The 21,439-nt window shown below is 41.6% G+C and overlaps 1 protein-coding gene across 1 annotated transcript in view; it reads right to left on the bottom strand.

The window, feature by feature from the left end:
• Positions 1–3,343: 3,343 nt before the first annotated feature.
• The window catches only part of Exd2 (exonuclease 3'-5' domain containing 2), a 28,366-nt gene continuing 10,270 nt past the window's right edge, over positions 3,344–21,439 (bottom strand). The window contains exons 4-9 of the mRNA XM_048415624.3: positions 17,544–17,670; positions 10,707–11,038; positions 9,528–9,634; positions 9,190–9,325; positions 7,189–7,545; positions 3,344–4,632 (exon numbers count right to left, since the gene is read on the bottom strand). Coding sequence (XP_048271581.3) covers positions 4,416–4,632; positions 7,189–7,545; positions 9,190–9,325; positions 9,528–9,634; positions 10,707–11,038; positions 17,544–17,670 — 1,276 coding nt within the window. The 3' untranslated portion in view covers positions 3,344–4,415. The remainder of the gene's footprint in view (positions 4,633–7,188; positions 7,546–9,189; positions 9,326–9,527; positions 9,635–10,706; positions 11,039–17,543; positions 17,671–21,439) is intronic.

Raw genomic sequence — 21,439 nt, forward strand, 5'->3', positions numbered from 1 at the left:
CATAGCATTGAAGGACCACAAATCAGAGATGGCCACAGACAAAGTGAACAAGGAACTATGATCAGTGCATTTCCCACCATCTAAAATGACGCCCTGACCTCAGAGCAAGTCACTACTGCATCTCCTTGTAGGAGGCTGCAAAGGGTACTTTAGACTCTGTGGGTCACTGGTCGTATACCAGCATGCACCACCACTGTGCTCCAGGATTGGAATGGGTACAAAGTCAAGCATAGCAGAACTTGGCAAATGCCAGAAGAGTAAGCTAGACTCCAAAATAAAAGTTTGTTTTTTTAATATTATTTATTTAATTGTGTTAGTCATAACAAGAATCACCCTCTTTCTATCCTCTTTTTGTCCATTTTCCCAAAAAAACAAAAACAGATTCTGAGTTTTTTTTAAAGGTCTGAAAATGATCACTGTATATATTTTGAAAAACAAATGACCAAGGGTGGGGGAGGATTCCTTTCAAATACATCATAAAGAGTAACGGATTGGGGACTGTAGAGATGGCTCAGAGGTTAAGAGCACTGGCTGCTCTTCGTGAGGTCCTGAGTTCAATTCCCAGCAACCACATGGGGGCTCACAACCATCTATGATGAAATCTGGTGCCCTCTTCTGGCCTGCAGGCATATATGGAGGCATAATGTTGTATACATAATAAATAAATAAAAAAATGTTGTATACATAATAAATAAAAAAGTAACGTATCACAATTAGTATTATAATAATTAGCAAACTAACAAATCTTTAGAGAAAAAATAGCAGAGAACCTAGTTCTGAAGTTGTCCTTTGACCGCTAAGCATCCCCCCTGGCACACATGAACCCATACACATACAAACCCCCATATACAAAATCGTAAAATGCATTTTAATGATACCTAAAAATGAGACCTAATGATGAAAAACAAAAGATAAGTGAATGAATAAAAACCCAGAGACAGAGTAAATCAAGAATTCAACCATTAAAGAGGCCAAATAAGAAGCTAAAGCAAAGCGCTCTCTGCCCGCTGGGTTTCTAAGAGCTGAGAATGGGGGATTAAGATGGCTTTATTTCAACAAAACACTTGTCATCTGATCTAGCCGTGACACGGGTAAGAATAAGTAACTTACAGCTGCGCTCTTAAGTGGCAGCAAATCCCTGAATGTGTGTCTTTTACTTTAAAACGACAAGTTATTACACATAAATCTATTTTCAAAAAGAATCTGTCCATAACATTATTTTAAAATAATTTTTAATTGAAAAAAATTAAAGAAATTTAAGTAAACTATTTCCAAACCCCACTGACTACAGAGGTAGAGAGGGAACATGGTAATGAAGAATGGTAGACAAAAGGAAACAGAGAAATAGCCGGGCAGGAGTGGCGCATGCATTCAGGAGGCAGAGGCAGGAGGATCTCTGTGAGTTCAAGGCCAGTCTAGTCTACAGAGCAAGTCCCAGGATAGCTAGGGCTGATACACAGAGAAACCCTGTCTCCACCCCCACCCCGCAAAAAAAAGATAAATAAAATAAAAAGAAAGAAGGAAGAAGCAAAGAAGAGATCTCAGTGGCCAGCACATGAGAGACTATTATAACTTACAGAAGCTCAATGTTCAGGACACTTGAATTCCCTTAATGTGCACTCTACTCCTAAGCTGACGCTAATTAGTGCTCACTGCCACAGTGACACCCCCAATCTAGTTTCTAGGGTTCTGTCCTAAAAAAGTGATCAAGGACAGAGTATGAACTTCTACATAACTGGGGTCATAGAGCTGAAGGAAGGAGGGCTGTCAGAAACACGTCAACATTGATTTTCTTTGGTTTTCTGTTGTTTTGTTCTGTTCTGAGACAAGGGCTCGTGTACCTCAAACTGGCCTTAAACTCACTATGTAGCTGAGGATAACCCTAAGCTTCTGCTATTTCTGCCTCCACTTCCAAATGGCTGGAATTACAGGCATTAGTCAGCACAGTTGTGTAGAAATTTAATTTCAAAGATAGAGTAAATTACTTGTGACACCATTCCAGTGATGCATAGACACACACACACGCACACACACACACACACACACACACACACACACACACACACATCAATTTTGTTTAAATATTATAGATATACTTTGTTGTGGTGGTTGTTGTTTGGGGGTTGTTTTTTTGAGACAGGGTTTCTCTGTGTAGCCCTGGCTATCCTGGAACTCACTCTGTAGATCAGGCTAGCCTTGCAGCTTAAAGAGATCCTCCTGCCTCTGCCTCCCAGTGCTGGGATCAAAGGTGTGTGCCACTACCACCTGGCCGGATGAAAATTCTTAACCATATCATCAAAGCTTAGCTCTGCTCTGGACAGAAGAAAGATAGGGTGACTGTTACTATTTCTTTAGGCTCTCCTCTAATAAGCATGTACTCATCATGCAGTCAAGGCCAGCTTTAAATTCAGCATCCTCCTGCTTCTTTCTCCTGCATACAGAGACTATAGAAAAGAGCTACCACTCCTGGCTTCATGTACTTTATATCAGAAAAATAGACTCACCCTGAAATTTCTCATTTAAGATGACAACTTTTGCTGGGTGGTTGTGGCTCCCAGCACTCAGAAGGCAAAGGCAGGTGGATCTCTGTGAATTCCAGGATAGCCAGGCTCAACAGAGAAACACTGTCTCAAACAAAACAAAACAAAACAGAGGGCAACTTTCACTCCTAGGAAAAGGCTCACACTTTCATGGCAGCCTCAGAATATAGATTCCAAGCTAAAGGCAACACTGTTCTGGAATGGGTAAAGGACCTGAGTAGTAGGCACAGATTGGCTTCTGCTCTATATGCTGCTGGCATTCTTGTTCTGGACCTCGCTGGGGACCCCGCTGGAGAGCCAGCTCCTACAAAGCTATGGAGGTGACTCAAAAGTTGCTACAAATATGTGAAAACACAGGTCACAAGTTATATTCAGTGACCACATATAAAAGTTACTTATTTCCCAAGAATGGTTATAAAAACAATACTAGGCACTATCGCCATCTTGTGGGAAGTCTGGCAACTACCGTGACTAAGGAGCAAGCTGTTCTGAGTTCCCTCGGTCAGTCTTTGTGATAACCTGCTAAATTAAACATAGATTCCCCAGAGCAGTTGGTACTATCTGCTTTTAAGAATGTCTAGTCTTGATTCCAGAAATGCTGGTGGGAGGAAAAGTGGGATGGTAGGGCAGAGGAACAAGAGTGCAGCGCACACATTTGTGGACTGCAGTGCGTGTGGTATCCATGTGTAAGGTCACATTACTTCCATGAGGCAGGGACTCTGCAGAATAAACAGCAACTCCCCCACGAACTTACTATTTTATAAAGTCAGGAAGAAAAGTCTCACATTTACAATCACTGAGCCTTGTGCTTTGAAGTTGTTTTATTTATCAATGACAGATCAGTTATAATCAACTTGGGTACAATTCCAAAATAGAACTCTTGTTGGATTCTGGCCATAAAATTCTGTTCAAGCTTGTTAAGATCTTATAAAATAAGAAAGTTTCCCTAATAGTTTAGAAAAAATACTAATTGCTAATAAATTGATTTCATACTCAAAGTAGTAATCTGTAACATTTTGAAAGATGAAACATTACCCTTTTTAAATTCTTAATGTTATCAGTTATCTCAGTGTGCCAGGCTCCAGAGGAGGTGAAGTCCTCACACTGTAACCTGATCAAATGGCTCTGGGAGTGAATTGAGTGCTAAGGATTGGTCAGTACTGCAAATGCAATAGAATGTGAACACTGAAGGGAGTGGGCACTGACTCAAAAGCAAGTCAGGAGATGTGCAACAAGCAGACATCCTGAGGAGGAGAGGGAGGCTGACCGCTGTATCTAAGAAAGGTGTATACTTGTCGGCCCCACCCAGCTGAAAACCCATTTCCAGAAAAGGACTTCCCCTGTGATAGGGAAGAAGCAAGCTGGGCTTTGGTCCTGTATACACAAGAGCGAACATTTTCAAGCATGTAAAATAAACCCAAGTGATACAGTTGGGATGGACCCCAAACAACTGAATAGAGAGCAGGAAAGATCAAAATCATGGGGTTGAACTGGGAATATGAACCTGACTCTGGGTCATTCTTCAGCTCCTGCCCCATAAGATGCAATGCAGTGGAGAGGCGAGAGAGTCACAAACATCTTCCCAGGGCCCAACAATTTACTACAGAGAGCAGTCTTCATTTTCCCTCTTAACAGGAAAAGCAGAGTGGAGAGTGAAAATAAAGGCCAAGCTTCCCTTGCACACAAAAACAGGAGAGAAAGGAGGAGAAAAAATAGACTCCCCTTAAAACTACAGCCTTGCTCCATCAGAAGTACCTGGGGTTAGTGTAGCTTAGCATTCTGAGCCAGCCACCTGGGCTTCCACCAATAACATTAAGCAGGAGGAGGTAATTTTGACCTTGCTCCAGCTCTGTCCTGACCTGCAGGAAGCAGCAATCACGACAGCTTGATAGGAATGTCATCCCCATACTTTCGGAGCAGCTTCTGATGGTTATGGTCCACTGACCACTGCTGGGGCAGGTGCTTAGGCTTCATGGAGTCCAGGAAGTGCTGACGCCAGCGGCTCTCAAGCTGCATGAGGGAGCGCAGCCCACCCTCAGTGTGACGCTGTACCACCTTCAGTCCATGAGGAATATAGCTTTTATTGTATATCCTGTCAAAACATGAAGTTGCAGAGGGTCTGAGCTAAACAAGCATTGGACAGTCACACTGGCAGATAAGAGAAAGACGAACCCCAAAGGACATATTGTTTTAATGTTTTTAAAATATCTTTTTTCTCACCTTTTAATACTTAGCATATAAGGCACACACTGAAGGCATTTCGGGTTTTGAATTACACTGATAGGAAGGCCTCACACAAGCAGCCCTATAGGGAAACCTGGCTGGTGATGGGTGAGGAATATTGCTTGTATTTGTTGGACCAAGGCTACTCAGGGAATAGCTTACTGCTCTGTAAGGCATTAATTATTTATTCTAAACCATACTCAGTATTAAAATAAGGGTGTTAAATCAGTCTACATAACCTGGCTTCTCAGAACACTTCCAAACCTGGATGTAAAATTCAAGGTGGTCTACTTCTTTAGTGCTTTCCTCCTCACCAAAACAAACAAACAAACAAACAAAAAAACAACAACAACAACAAAAAAAAAAAACAGACCACATTGGCACAAGCGTTTCAGTCATATGGAGATGTTTCTCTGGCTGCTCAGCTGTGCTAACGGTGTACTGTGAAGATGAACCCCCTGTCTAGTTCCCAGCAAGACAGAAAATCAGAAAAACTGATGAAACTATGTGAACAGAGCTTCCCTCCATCTCCTTCAAGGGGGGGTAAAAACACCTTTCTCAGAAAAGCACCTTGCTCCCAAGCCTCTTTCCTATCAATATCTGTATTTCCAGTCCTTCATCCAAGCCCCCATCAGTTTAGCAACTTTAGACTCTCCCAATGTTTGCAGGTGTTTTATTATTTCCCTCATCAGCTGCCCACTTCTTTTTTCTATTTTGCTCACTGTAGTCCTGGATGCCCTGGAGCTCAATATGTAAACCAGGCTGGCCTTGAACTCACACAGATCCCCACCCCCCCAGTGCTACCACACCCAGCCCCATACTTTTTCAATCTGTCTTCAAACAGCATGTTCTCAGTCTCAATCCATCATTTGACTTAATGACCTGCTTATTAGAAAAGTCTAATAAATCTAATAAGAGTCTTCTTAGAAAAGGCATGGTGGTGCACGCCTTGAATCCCAGGACTTGGGAGGCAAAGGCAGGAATATCTCTTTGAGTTTAAGGCCAGAGTAAGTTCCAGGACACCAGGAGAGTCAGAGCTACCCAAAGAAACCCTGTTCTGAGGGGGACAGGGGGACAAAAAACCAAAATAAAACCTCTGAACAATAAAAAAAAAAAAAAAAAAACAAAAACCAGGCAGCGGGGACATACACCTTTAATCCCAGCACTTGGGAAGCAGAGGTAGTCGGATCTCCAGGACAACCAGGACTGTTACACAGAGAAACCCTGTCTTGAAAAACCAAAATCAAATGTGTGTGTGTGTGTGTGTGTTATATGGTATAAGTAAGAAGTCATTAAGTATGTATTAGGAATAAAAGGCAACTGATGTAGTTTCTGAGTGTGGTGCAGCAGGCTTCAGTGTATCTCTAATATTTGTTCAGGAAATCTTTGCAGTATCTCTGAGCTGTGGGAGATCAGTAGTATAAGTGAAATAAATACTTTTTGAATAAATAAATAAATATTTGCTACTATAAAGTTTTTACATTTTTATTATTGATAACAAAATAATGTAGGCAATTAACCTCAGTATCAGTTTTACAGACCTCTAATCCTATAGAAAATGATAATTGCATAGTAACCCACAATGCTTATTGTTGGAGCCATGTACACGTTTATGCCTCGGGATTAGAAACTTCTTATTTAGAAACACTAAGTTATATTGTGCTAATTCAACTATGTACTCATAGGGAAGGAGAGGAAAAGAGAAAGGAAGGAAGAAAAAAAAGATTAAACAGGACAGCAGTTTGCTCAAAATTCCATCCAGTAGGTCCAGATACTACATGCAGTAAGACAAGAGATATGAGTAAATGCACTTGTTGAGAATCTCCCAGATCTAGGTATGAAATGAGAGACACAAAATCACATATACTCTACTTCATGGCAATTCAGAGATCTCAGGGTATTCACTGGCTATTACTTTCATCTTATGTGCTGACTTTAGATTTACCTCTACAGAAGAATATGTGAGACCCAACTACACTTGGCCTTATAGAGTCAACAACAGATACCTCACAATTGGCAATCTCTCTCTAAAAAAAAGTCACATCTTATTTAAATGTGTGTGTGTGTGTGTGTGTGTGTGTGTGTGTGTGCACGCATGTGCACCATGGAACATGTGTGGAGGTCAGAGGACAACTTTTGGGATTGGTTCCTCAATCCACCATAGAGGTCCTAGGGATCTGAGTAAAGCTGTCAGGGTTGGCCCCAAGCACCTTAACCTTCTGAGCCATATCAGCATCTCTTATGAAAAGAAAATTCTCAGATTTTTTAATTCTACCCCATGGTATCTTAAACAAATGGATACTAGATGAATAAGCATGTGGCTAAGCACTGGAACTGTGACGAGCATTTTCATGACGGCTGCTGTCACTGGGTCATCCCTTATCCTTTCTCTGAACAGAACAGTAAGGTGAACAGTAGGTTGTACCTGGTCTCCAGGCTGGCAGCCTCTTGAAGCATCTCCTCTGTAACAATATCTGTGTTATAAAACTTCCTGAGTGTGTGCAGCAGCTCTTCTTTCCGATGCGCAGGCAGGCTCTCTGCATTGAGCAGGGCTCTGGCTCCGGAGCGCACCTGCCTAAGCTCTATATCTTCCAGCAGGCGTAAGCCGTCCTCTGAGCCAATGGGAGCCTGGAACTCCTTGGCCAGCTGTTGCTTCAGATGGTTGTCATAGTAGTTGGAGATGGCATGGCAGGAGGTGCAGAGTAACAGCACATCATGGGAGTTGTGGTCCTTCATCTCAATGGGGAAATGCTTGCGGTACTCATGTGGAATGATATTCTTCCTGGAACAGGCCCACCCCAGAGCAGTGCTCATTAGCTTATGCTGCAGAGCACATACAGAGCCAGCAGGCGAGCTACTCAGAGCCTAATCTGGGCCTACACATGACGGGGAAGGCTTGGTAACAGGAAGGCAGTATGACCTATGTCACTCTCAGGCCCACCTGCCTGCCTTATCTATCTCTGCTTTCAGAGTCCTCTCTCCTTGAAGTAAGTACAGACTCCCTGATGTCAAGCTTCAATGGCAGAGGCTAGTAACAACCACTGTGGTCCTAGAAAGGAGAGTCTAAGAGAAATGAAATATTATCATAACTTTTGATAACTTATAATAACTCTCAAAATGTCTGGTGGGCTGGGCAAACCAACTTCCTTTATCTGAGGACTCCCTCACTCTGATATTACTTCCTGGCTCACCGAGGTCTGCCATCATATGCTAAGTAGAATAAAGTTCTCAGGAAAAACTCTCAGTGGCAACAGTTGTCCCACTTTGCACAGAAAGGAATGAGGAAAGTGAATTACTAAAGGAGAGCATGATGGCACATGCCTTTAATTACAGCACTTAGAAGACTAAGTCAGGAGGAGAACCCATTCAAGGCTATATAAAAATATTCTGTCTCAGTCAGGTGGTGGTGGCACTCAGGAGGCAGAGGCAGGTGGATCTTTGAGTTCAAGGCCAGCCTTGTCTGCAGAAGGAATTCTGGGACAGCCAGGGCTACACAGAGAAGTCCTGTCTTGAGAGAGAGAAAGAGAGCAGGGGAGGGGGTGGAGAAAAAAAGAAAAAGAGAGAGAGAGAAATATTTTGTTTCAAAATGAGGAAAAAGTGATGACTGAAATAAATTAAGGTGAAAAAAAGAAAAACAACAACAACAAAACATACCAGGAATGGTGAGAAGAGAGGGAATTGGGGAGTAAAGGGGGAAGGAAGTTGGGAGGAAAGAAAAAGAAGAGAATTACTGCACAGGGGCCACAGAGAAAGCCCAAGCACAGGTACTTGAGCCCAGCAGTCAGCCTCGTGCTCATTAGGGAACCCTAGTGTGAAAGAACAGTCTTGGGAAACTCTATAAACAAAACCAAGGCTCAGAAACTTGAGAGCTTCAGGAAGGGATACAGGGATACTTCAAGGTCTCCCTTAAAGGTATAGAGGTTGTTAGAAATGGCCAGGCAGAATGCTGAAGCTGTTAGGAAAGCTGGGACATTTGTAGAGCTAAGTCCCTCTGTGTGGTGGTTTGAAAGAAAATGGCCCCCAGAGGTAGTATCCCTATTAGGAGGTGTGGTCCTGTTGGAGGAAGTATGTCACTGTGGGGGTGGGCTTTGAGTTAGCCCATGCTCAGGCTACACCCAGTGAGACAGTTCACTTCCTGTTGCCTACAAGGCAAGATTTAGGACGTTAGGCTACTTCTCCAGCACCATGCCTGCCTGAGCACCACCAAATAGCAACCATGAAAATAATGTACCAGACCTCTGAAAATGTAAGCCACCCCAATTAAAGGTTTTCCTTTATAAGAGTTGCCATGGACATGGTGTCTCTTCACAGCAAAAGAAACCCTAAGACACTGCCATGTAGGAAAACTTAACCAAGGCATCTTAGGGCTCAGCATGTGATTCCCCAGGCAATTCCCACGGGTTACTTAGTCTAACACTATACTCACCGGATGTAGGTATCTGTCTTGCCACATACAACACACAGGTTCTCTTTAATCAACAAGTAATAATCTGCTGGGGATTCAGGTCTTCCTGCAGGTTCAAACTGTAGCCTGACCACAAAAGGTTCTTTACTCACCAGCTCTTAGAAGAAAGAAAACACATCAGTGCTGGGCTGTGCCCACCTCTGCTACCAGGAAGCACTCTTTAACTGTTATTTGTTACATGCTAGCAGAGAACTCCGGGTTATGACTCCCTAGGACCACACATCTCCATTCACTCTCTTCCACACCCCACTCATGTCAAGACCCTAGTTATAAATAAACATGGCCGACGAGTTTCATACCTCCAATGCCTTTGTCCAGGTACCACTGAGCTTTTCTCCGGTCACATGTGCAAAGGGGCTGTCCATCAGGGGCTTGGAGAAAGCAGTTATCATAGAGAGGGGATTTTCTGCAGGGAAAAGAAATCTTGCACTGAAAGCTGTTGGTCAAGTTACCCAAGACCTTCCCACACTCACTTCTGAGTGACTCAAACTATTCTCAACACCATAATAAAACACACCACATATAGGACACAGGCAGGAAGCCACAGTCAATCCTCAATAGGCAATGGCTAGGGAGCAGAGCTACAAATGAACTCTTAATGCCTCTGGTTTTTACACTTACGGACTGAGACACTGGGAAGTGATTTGGGAGTTGTTCAGAGCTCTGCTGTGAATGAAAACAGGAACAGAGCACCAATAAACTGCCAAATCACTGATTTAAGCAGTAAATTAAAACTGTAAAAGTTCAAGATAAAGTAATGAGGGCCATGTGGGTTGATTTCTGGTTCACATGCAATGCTTCCTTCAATTTAATCTTCCAATTCCTAAAAGTGTCATGCTCTAGGGATGCACTTCTGCTCAAAATCACTTACAACTCATCCTCCTCAAGAGGGTCAGTCACACAGGAGATTCTCACTAGCTACACATACAGTCGGCGTAGGCTGGAAACACGCTAAATGAACAAGAAACCTGAAGCATTTCTCTTGGTAAGGATGAGGACTTTATATTATTCATGTTTATAGCATTCTTAAACAAGGGATAAAAATTATATCCCCTTCAAATATTTCATTATCACTTATTCATTTGGGGGAGAGGAACACACACTCTGCATTAGGAGATTAGTGAACAACTTTGCAAGTCAGTTCTCTCCTTCCACATGTGGGTCCTAAAGACTGAACTCAGGTCATTAGGGTTGGCAACAAGTGCCTACACCTGGCAGCCATCTCTATGGCTCTATACGTCTTTTATAGGTAAAGTTACAGGCCTAAGGGTGCACCAAGGTCAGTGACAAAGCTGAGGGAAATTCTCTTCATTTTTATTCCAATTGACAAAGTGAAAGAAGGGGAAAGAAAAATACACAAATGAAAAGAAGTATAGTCCAAACGTCACTAAAATCAGGGAAAGGCTCAGAAACCCTAGAGAGTCTCTGCTGCTGGACTCAGGGTAAAGCTCTTCATCAGCAGGGAACATTTGTGTTACCTGGCAGAATAGCCCACCCCTAGGGGCTTTCTTTTGTGTTTCCTGGGGTCTCTCCCTTGGTTGTTGCCTGATACCATTCCATCAGGCTTAGCCTTCCTATTTCTTGGCTTCTGTTGAGATTCCAGTGCTTCCGCATTAATCTCTTCACACAGTCGGCCAAGTCCCTTGCTTCGGAATGGGATGTCTACCATAGCCCTGCATTTTTCCAAGACTTTCCGCCATCTGATTTGGTCATTGTCTTCCTCCTCATAGGGATTTCTAGAGAAAGGGTATCCAAGAAGATGGAGAAAGAGAGCCACTGAAATCTGTGCATCCCTGGCAGCATAAGTTACCTAAAGAGAAAAGTCAGAGGTCAGCAGGATGTGGAAGACAGTGGAGAGAGTACCCTCACAGTAGTCACAAGTGCCTTGGAAACACCACTCAGGGTAGCACTTGCTTAGTATAAACCCCTCGATTTACCACCCCCACCATTTTCTGTCAGGTATTTTGCCTTTAATCCCAGCACTTGGGAAACCGAGTCAGGAGGACTGCCTCGAGGTTAAGGCTGTGTGAGCTACAATGTGAGGCTCTATCTCTAATACAGAACCAAACAAAACTAAAAGTCTACTACGGCAGTTGAACAGATAGTTCAGTCAAGGTAAAGCGCTTGCCTTGGAAGCATGAAGATATGAGTATGATTCCCAGAAATCACATAAAAGCTTGGTATGGTGACATTTGCCTGTAATCCCAGAATAAAAACAGAGATGGACAAATTCCTGGATCTCCTAAACCTGTCTACGATTAGTGGTATGCTCATCTTTGTCCTTTTTGAGACAGAATCTAGCTATCTAGGTTAGAATGGCCTGAAGTTAGATACTCCTGACTTGAGTTCCCAAAAATAATATTCGAGATATGTGCTATCATGCCTGGCATTTTAAACAGGTGAATTTTATTATAAATAAATTGATCTTAATAAAACCATTTTTTACTTGCCACCACTAAAAAGAAAAAAAAGCCACGTTTAGTGACACATACCTTTAATCCCAACAGAGACAAGCAGATCTCTGTCAGTTTGAGACTAGCCTGGTCTACACGCATTTCCAAGTCAGCTACAACTACACAGTAAGACCCTGTCTGGAATATCAGCCAGTGTATCTCTCCAGCCCTTATGACTTAAACTATTATTTAAACTTACTATTTTGAGGCAGGAAGAGGTAGTTTCTCGGCCCTGTTGTAAAGATAAGTTGATATGTAATTTATTTACTTACTTACTTACTTATTTACTTTTGAGACAGGATTTCTCTGTGTAGTCTTGGCTATCTTGGAACTTGTTCTCTAGACCAGACTGGCCTCTAGCTCACAGAGATCCACCTGCTTCTGCCTCCCAAGTGCTGGGATTAAAGGTGTGCACCACCACTACCCAGCTTTATTTACTTATTTTTATTTTATTTTATCTTATGAGTATTTGCCCGAAGTGTGTATGTGTGACTGGTGTCTGTGGAGTTACTGCAGCCTAGAATAGAGTTACAAGTGGTTGTGGATCACTATGTTTGGAGCTGGGAATAGAACCTGAGTCCTCTGGAAGAAAAACAGTACTCTTAACTGCTGAGCCGCCTCTCCATCCCCATTCTCTGAAATCTGAATCATTATGCTTACAGTTAGAAAAAAACATTGTTAAATATTTTGCTACATTTGTTTATGTGTATTACAACATGTGCCTGTGTGTGTGTGTGTGTGTGTGTGTGTGTGTGTGTGTAGAGAGGTCAGAGGACAACTTACTGGAGTCAGTTCTCTCCTTCTATCCAATGGATCCCAGGGGTTGAACCAAGGTTTTCAGACAACAGTACTTAGCAAGTACGGTTATCCACTGAGTCATCTTGCTGGCCCCAGCTAAGAATTATTAACTCTCAAAAAAGAAGAATTATTAACTAACAATAACGTTTAAAAAGTCTCAATTTCCATAGCAAAGAGAATCATAAATTTGGCCTCTTATAGGGTAACAATTAACTTTCCCCACTAACTTTTAATTTTCAAAGTTTTCAAGCCATAGAAAGGCCAAGAGAAATTGAGAATTGCCATTCATAACTGTTAGTAAGTGCTTTAATGCTCATTTTTATTTATTTTGAGGCAGGGTCTCACTATGTAGCCCTGGCTGCCTTGTAATGTGCTATGTAAACCAGTGTGGCCTCAAACTCACAAAGATCAATTTACCTCTGTCTCCTGAGTTCTAGAATTAAAGGTATGCACCACCACAGCTGTCTTTTATTCTTTACAATATAAATATCACATTTTTTCCTAGATGCCTATTAAAGTTAAATTATACTTATGAAGATACTTCATCTTGGGCCACTGAGAGGGTATCAGTGGGTACAAGTGCTTGCTTCCCAGCCTAACCACCCAAGTTCAATCCCCAGGACCCACATGGAAGGAGAAAACTGATTCCCTCAAGTCCTCTGACCTCCACAAGCACACTGTGCTATCCAGAAGCACACACAATAAATACAAATGTAATTTAAAAAAAAAGATATATCACCTCTAAATATGTGAGCATGTATATTGCCTAAGACCAGGGAATTCTCCTGCATAATCATAACACTAAGAATAACACAAGAATATTAGTGGTATTTAGCTCTACTGTCTCCAATGGTCCTAATGATATTAGTCTTTTACAAATTAGGATTCCTGATTCAGTATCTAATCAACCATCATAAAGAGAGCTGAGGCTATAGCTTAGTAGATTGCTTGCCTAGTACACAGGAGGCCCTGGATTCAATTCTCTGTGCCAGAAAAAAATTATAGTAGAATCACACATGTTGACACCACAACCTATAAGCTATTTTTTACATGATAGCTTTAATGAGTTCTAAGCCATGAACCATAGAATTTACTCAGGTATCTAGTTCAATTATTTTAGCATCCTGACAGAGCTAAGCAATTACAAACAAGAATCAATTTCAGGACCAATACACAAAGAAACTTTATTCCCCACTGAAGCAACCTATTTTGCATGTTTCATGGAAACGGAAACACACACTTTATAATTTCTGTGGCTGGCTTTTTTCACTTAGCATAATTCATAGTCTCATATTCATTTACATTCATTCTCTCTCTGTTTCCTGAGACAGGTCTCTTTGTAGACCAGCGTGGCCTCAAATTGCTGTGAGCCTCCTGCCTCAGCATCTTGATAGAGACAGGAGACAGACAAACCCCTAAATGAGTCAGACATAGACAAGGAACCTTCAGATGAGAAAGCTTCTCAGCTACCATGACATGGGTGCACAACTCAAAACAATTCAAGGTTCAAGATTATTCCCTGACAGACCTCCAAAACCAGACTTGTTCCCTGAACACTGCACAGTAAGTTAGGACTTCATACGCAGAAAGTTTTCCCTAACTGGTCCCTACTTTTCCTCCCAATTTACAAGCCAACTGAAATTACCTTCTTTGCTTTCAGTTCAGAACAGCGATTCCCTTCTTACACCCCACCCTATGACTACCAAGAGTTTCTTTTGCTTTCATTAAATAAATCCCCTATCTTTTGTTCACCCCTAATTGTCTATGTAGCTTGATCTTCTTGACCTAGAGACAAGAAGCAGACAGGAAAGAAAAATTTCCAACAGTTACAGTTGTGAGCCACCACGCCCAGCTTCAATGTGACATGATACTATCAATAGTTATCCATGTTAAAGCTGGGAAGTTGGCATATGTCTGAAATGCCAGCACTTGGGAGATGAAAGCAAGAGGATCAGATTTTTTTTTTTTGAGACAGGATTTCTGTAGCCCTTGCTGTCCCAGAACTCATTTTGTAGACCAGGCTGGTCTTGAACTCAGGGACCAGCTTGCCTCTGCTAGGATCAAAGGAGTATACCACCACATAGAGCTTTTTTTTTTTTTAAATCAGCTTTTATGTCTTTTTTGTTTGTTTTTTGGGTGGTACTGGAAACTAAGTCCAGGTCCAGAGCATATCATGAAATCTACATCCTTTCCTCTTATGTCTCATTCTTTAATATAGATGGACAACCAAGGTTCTAAACATCTGGGAAAAAAACATGAAAGCCAAGGACCAAAACAAGCATTTATGAGAAAGAATTTTGAGGAAAAGGAGGTGATGCAGGAAATGGAAGAACTCCTCACTGCTCTATATAAAGATATGTCGGGATAGTCTTTGTGTGAAGATATGTCTCTGTCTTACCTCACCTTCCTAAGGCACCTTCTGATTGGTTTAATAAAAAGCTGAACAGCCAATAGCTAGGCAGGAGAAGATAGGTGGGACTTCTAGGGAATGATAGGAACTCTGGGGGAAAAAATTAGAGGTGGAAGAGATTCATCAGCCAGACTTGGAAAAAGCTGGACATACAGTACTGAGGAGAGGTAACAAGCCACATGGCAAAATGTAGATTAATGTAAATGGATTAATTAATATAAATGAACCTACTTAGAATAAGCCTAAACTAAGGCCAAGCTTTCATAATGAATAAGAAGTCTTCATGTCATTATTTGGGAGCTGGTGGTCCAAAGAAAAACCCAGTGCATTTGCCCCAATACAAAGATATTGCATCCATTAAACAGAAACAGAAAGCTATTTTAACAGTGTGTGCTCAGGGCTGAAGAGGCAGGCTACAGGTAAAAGTGTTAGCTGTACCAGCCTGGCTACCTGAGCTCCAACCTCAAAATCAGATGCAGTAGCATGAATCTAGCACACCTACCCCAAGATGGAGACACACAAGACAGCACAAGACTCTGTCTGTCAAGAGGATCAATTTGGGGGATCCAATCATCACCAAAAAAAAAAAAAAGTTCAAAAAGCAAAAAAGGAGAGTAGGAAATTTTCAAAGAAAATAATGGAGAATGCAGACAGAAAGGGTCCACTAACTCCTACCACCTTGAGTGAGTCATCAAGGATTTCAAACAAGAAATGACCAAGAAGAGCTTTCAGAAAGAGCAGTCACACATTCGAATGTTAGAAGCGAGAACACAAGGAGCAGACCCTTCAGAGTTCTGAAGAAAATGGCTTCTGCCCTAAATTGCTAATAGCTAAAGCACTGGCTAAGAGAGGGAAATCACTTATTCTTTCAGACATGCAGGGTAAGAAAAGGAAAAGACATGGGATTTAAACACCGCAGGATCTACTACAGAAGTGAGGTAGAGAAGCCACCAGCTCAGCCTGTGGTGGGCAGTGTGTCTGGAGAGCCAACATTCCTGACCACAACAGGGCAGCAGAGGATTGTAGGAGGACAGCAAAGAGCCACAACAGAGGGCACAGCAGAGGACCGTAGGGACAGAACCACAGGAAACAGGACAAGTGTTTATAGTTACTCAATCTGGGACAGCCAAGAGAGCCACAATTCTGCTAAACAGGCTGGGATTAATTCAATAGTGTAAAGAAACTAAACAAACAAAAATACAAATATTATATCCTGGGAAAACAAAGTATTGTCCCTGATGAAAAGACTATCTATCTATATTGAGGATATTGGGTATGGAATAAATTCTTGTTTGGGATCCAGGAACTGAAAGAGCCCTAAGTAATAACTTCTGTATAAGAAGTCAAAACATGGGGCTGGAGAGATGGCTCAGTGGTTAAGAGCACTGACTGCTCTTCCAGAGGACCCGGGCTCAATTCCCAGCACCCACATGGCAGCTCACAACTGTCTGAAGATCCAGTTCCAGGGGATCTGACACCTTCACACCAATGCACATAAAATAAAAAGTTAAATAAACCATAAAAAATATTAAAAAAAAAAAAAAGAAGAAGTCAAAACATGGTCAGGCGGTGGTGGTGCACGTCTTTAATCCCAGCACTCAGGAGGCAGAGGCAGGTGGATCTCTGTGAGTTCAAGGCCAGGCTGGTCTATAGAATGGGTTCCAGAATAGCCAAAGCTATGCAAAGAATCCCTGTTTTGAAAATTCAGTGGTGGCCCATGCCTTTAATCCCAGCACTCAGGAGGCAGAAGCAGGCAGATCTCTGTGAGTTCAAGGCCACCCTGGTCTACAAGAGCTAGTTCCAGGATAGGCTCCAAAGCTACAGAGAAACCATCTCAAAAAACCAAAAAAAAAAAAAAAAAAAAGAAAGAAAAGAAAAGGAAAAAAAAGAAGTTGTCTGTGGTAGTTTAAATGTAATTGCCCCCATAATCTCATAGAGAGAGGCACTATTAGGAGGTATGGCTTTGTTGGAGTGGGTATGGCCTTGTTGGAGGAAGTGTGTCACAGTAAGGGTGGATTTTGAGGATTCCTATGTTCGGGGTACTGCCCAATGTCTCAGCCGACTTCCTGCTACCTGCAAGAAGTAGGACTCTCAGCTACTACTCCAGCACTGTGTCTGCCTACATGCTGCCATGCTCCCCATCATGATAATAATGGACTGAACCTCTGAAACTGTGAGTCACCCTGACTAAATGTTTTCCTTTATAAAAGTTGTCATGGTCATTGTATCTCTTCACAACAATGAAACCTTAACTAAAACAAAGTCAAAACATACTATGCACAAATAAAAAAGAATGACACATGCATGTAATCTAGAAGTATAATGGTAACTACCAAAAAGAAATTAAAGTGGTCCCCTCTAAGAAGGAAGAGCAAAAGAAGGAATGGGGTGAGAAAGGCAGAGAACTGCTGTTTCTTATGGTGAGAGGTATAGCACTTTAATATTTATGCATTTGTATTTTTAGAAAAAAAAAACCGTATTTTCTGAAGTGCCCAGCACATTGAAAACTAAAATGCAATAGGACTCCTGAGTGTTTTATTTAAGTAGTATGAATGTTACTACCTTGAGGATCATCTGACAATAAGTCTACTTTAAGGCCTCTCTACCCAATGCTCACATTGAAGATTAGAATCAACTACTCCGATAAAAAGTACCTGGTCTTCAGTAAGATTCTCAGCATCCCAGTTGCTGCAACGAAGTAGAAGGGACTTGTCAAGTGGAAAGTTCAAAATAGTCTCAGCAAGTGATTTCAGGCTAAGCCCATTACAGAGTATATTGTTTCTACAAGAAATAAATAAAAGCATATATCAAAAATGGGCAAATGGCATGAATAGGAAAATTTTTTAAATGACCAATAAACAGAGGACAAATAAGCAAAAGAAATCAAAGAAAGTGGTAATTTGCTATCAGATTTACAATTTTTTTTAAACAAGTACATCTAATATCAATGGAGCATAAAAATCAATTAGGCTCACATAAAATTTGTGAACTGGACATCTTTATGATCATTATAAAAACAGTTTAATAAGAAATAACTATCAAAAACTCAAATACAAAAATTCTCTGATCTAGCATTTCCTTTTCTGGTAGTTTAGCCAAAGGACAAAGATTCTTAAGTGGGTGGATAATCACTGCAGCACTATTTGTGGCAAGAATTGCAAACAGACTAAGAGTCCTTCAGTGGTACTCATGCCTTACTTTTTATACATGAATAAAAATGACAAAGCTATTGTCATCTAGGAGGTAAGGGTATAAAAACCAGTAATTGTTTCTGCTCTTCAAAACTTTCAGATTAAAACTGCTGCAGGGGGCTGGAGAAATGGCTGGGGGTGGGGGGGCTGGGGAGATGGCTCAAGAGATTGAGAGCACTGATTGTTCTTTCAGAGGTCCTGAGTTCAATTCCCAGCAACCACATGGTGGCTCACAACCACCTGTAATGAAATTTGGTGCCCTCTTCTGGCCTGCAGACATAACACTGTAAACAAAATAAATAAATAAGTCTTTAAAAAAAAAGAAAAGAAAGAAAAGAAAAGAAAAGAAAAGAAAAGGAAAGAAAAGGAAAGAAAAGGCTCAGAGGTTAAGAGCACTTGCTGGTCTTACAAAAGACCCAGATTTGGTTCCCAGCACTTATGTAGTAACTCACAACCACCTGTAACTCCAGTTCCAGGGAATTTGACACGTTCTCTGGCCTCCTCAGGAACTGCATGCATGTGGAGTATTTATATACATGCAAGGGAAACACTTGAACACATAAACAAATAAATCATTTGTAAAAATTGCTGTGAGGTAACAGAAAGGATCCCATTGTTGATCTTCTAAAATCAGAGACTAACCAAGAGATACATGTAGAATTAAGAAAACATCAGTGGGCCATTAAGATGGCGCAGGGGTAAAGGCCCCTCCCACCACACCTGACAAACTGAGTTTAATCACCAATCCACAAAGTATACGGACTCGTGTAGCTGTCCTCTAACCTCCACACGGGTACCTTGGGAGGAGGAGAGGCCCCCCCCACACACAAATAAATACAATTTTAAGTAAACAGAATGAAATTCACATATACAGAAAACACCACGGGAGCAAGTGTGGTGGTACATGTTTGTAATTCTAGGACTTGAGAAGTGGAGGCAAAAGATCAAGGGTTCAAGATCATCTTCAGCTTCATGAAGGTCTTGACCAGCAGGATTACTTGATACCTTATTTATTACTTCATTTAAAATGTTTAAATCTTTGGGCATGTATATGTATGTACATGTGTGTGCACATTCATGTAAATGCAAGTGTACATGTGCCACAGCATGCATTTGGAGGTCAGAGGTAACCTTGAATACCTGTCCCTATCTTCTACCTTGTTTGAGACAGGGTCTCTCTGCTGTTCACAACTGCATCTGCCAGGCTAGTTGACTCAGGAGTTTCCTGGGATTCTGTCTCCACCTCTCACATCATACAGGAGCTCTGGGATTTAGATATGCACTACCTCACAGACTTTATGTGGGCTCTGGGGATTCAAATTTAGGTCTTTACACTTTCATGGCAAACACTTTTACCCACTAAGTCATCTTCCCAGACCATGAGACCATGTCTTTTTTTAAAAAAATACATACTTTTAATCCAACATATGGAAAGCAGAGACAAAAGGATCTCTGTGAGTTTGAGGTCAGGCTGGTCTATACAATAAGTTCCAAGCTAGTAAGGGCACATAGTTGAGAATCTGTCAAAAAAAAAAAAAAAAAAAAAAAAAGAGGTCCTAAATGGACACACCTTTTTTAAAAAAAGGAAAAAGTAGGCAAGAGATATAGTTTCAGGTTAGTTCATACAGCACTTTCCTAGCATGCATGGAGCCCTGGGATCAAGCCCAAGCCCCATTAGCACTAACAACAACAACAACAACAACAACAACAACAACAACAACGTGAAGGAGTACTTGCCTAGCATGCACAAGGCCCTGGATTCAATCCCTGATAATAAAATGGTAACAAGGAAAATCAGTACATGAAAACAGACAGCATGTGACAGAGTGAGCATCTGGAAGTCACAGAGCAGCACGCTGGCAGGCAAAGGCCCCTGTTGGTGTTATAGCATAGTTCTCTCACCACTGTGATGAGGAAGAACCGGAAGCCACCCCTTACCAAACAAGCAGTCAACAATCACATCTCATTGCCCGAGACCGAAAACACAAAAAGGCCAGACACACTTGAATATAATAAACAGCTCTTGGGCTGGAGAGATGGCTCAGTGGTTAAGAGCATTGCCTGCTCTTCCAGAGGTCCTGAGTTCAATTCCCGGCACACATGGTGGCTCACAACCATCTGTAATGAGGTCTGGTGCCCTCTTCTGGCCTGCAGGCATACACACAGACAGAATACTGTATACATAAATAAAGAAATAAAGAAATATTTTTTTAAAAAAAGTTTCATTCTTGTTCTGAAGAAAATACTCAATAAGTAAAATGCTTACCATGTAACATAAGGACCTGATTTTGACCTTTCAGACCCCATGTAAGGCTGGGTGTGGCAGAATGCACCTGTAATCCTAATGCCAGGAAGCAGAGAGAAAGGCTTGTTGACCAGTCAGTCTAGTCAAATCTGTGATCTCCAGATTGAGTGAGAGACTCTGTCTCAAAAAATAAAGTGAAGGTCGGGCAGCAGTGGTACACACCTTTAATCTCAGCACTCGGGAGGCAAAAGATAGGCATGTAGGACTCTGAGTTCTAGCTAGTCATGGCTATATGGTGAGACCTTGTCTCAACAAAACGTGATGAAGAACAATTGAAGAAAACACTCCACAGTGACCTCCAGCCTCCACACATGTACACATGCATGTGCACCCAAACACACATTCTTATTTCTAACCACAACTTGTATACTATCATTTCATGATAATATTCACCTTGGGCCTAATTCTCTTTTGGGGTGTTTTTGAGACAGATGCTCATGATCTAGCCCATGCTGGCCTCAAACTCATACTCTCCTGCCTCAGTCTCAGAGAATTCAATGCACTTTCAATTTACATGCATTCATTTTAAGTGTCTCCAAATGCACAGAGAGTATAAATGAGGACTGTGGTTTCTGAAGAGATGGTTCAACAGTTAAGAGCATTTGATGCTCTTGCAGAAGACCCAGGTTCAGTTCCCAGCTCCTGCATAGTGGCTCACACCCTTCTGTAACTCCACTTCCAAGGGATCTGATACCTTCTTCAGGCCTCCATAGACACAAATACATAGGCAGGAAAAGCACTCATACACATAAAAATAAAAATAAAGAAATAAAATTTAAGTAAGTAAATAATGGATGAGGACTGTGCATGTACCTGAGGAATTAAGTGTGATCCCGAAAGATGGAATGAAACAGTTTCCACAGAAGAAAAAGCTAAGAAGAGAAGCCTCTCTCTCCAAGTCAAAGGCAAGACTGACCATTATGTGGGCCGAAGGCTGTTTTGCAAATGCAAGTGCTGACCACAAGTCAGGTTTACCACAAGAGTGGTGAAGACTTGGAAAGTTAAACTGAGTACATAAATCAAAAAGGGAGCGCCCCCTACAACTCAGAACTCT

The sequence above is a fragment of the Myodes glareolus genome, chromosome 11 (genome assembly GCF_982192425.1).
Source record: "Myodes glareolus chromosome 11, mMyoGla1.1, whole genome shotgun sequence".
Classification (NCBI taxonomy): Eukaryota; Metazoa; Chordata; class Mammalia; order Rodentia; family Cricetidae; genus Myodes; species Myodes glareolus.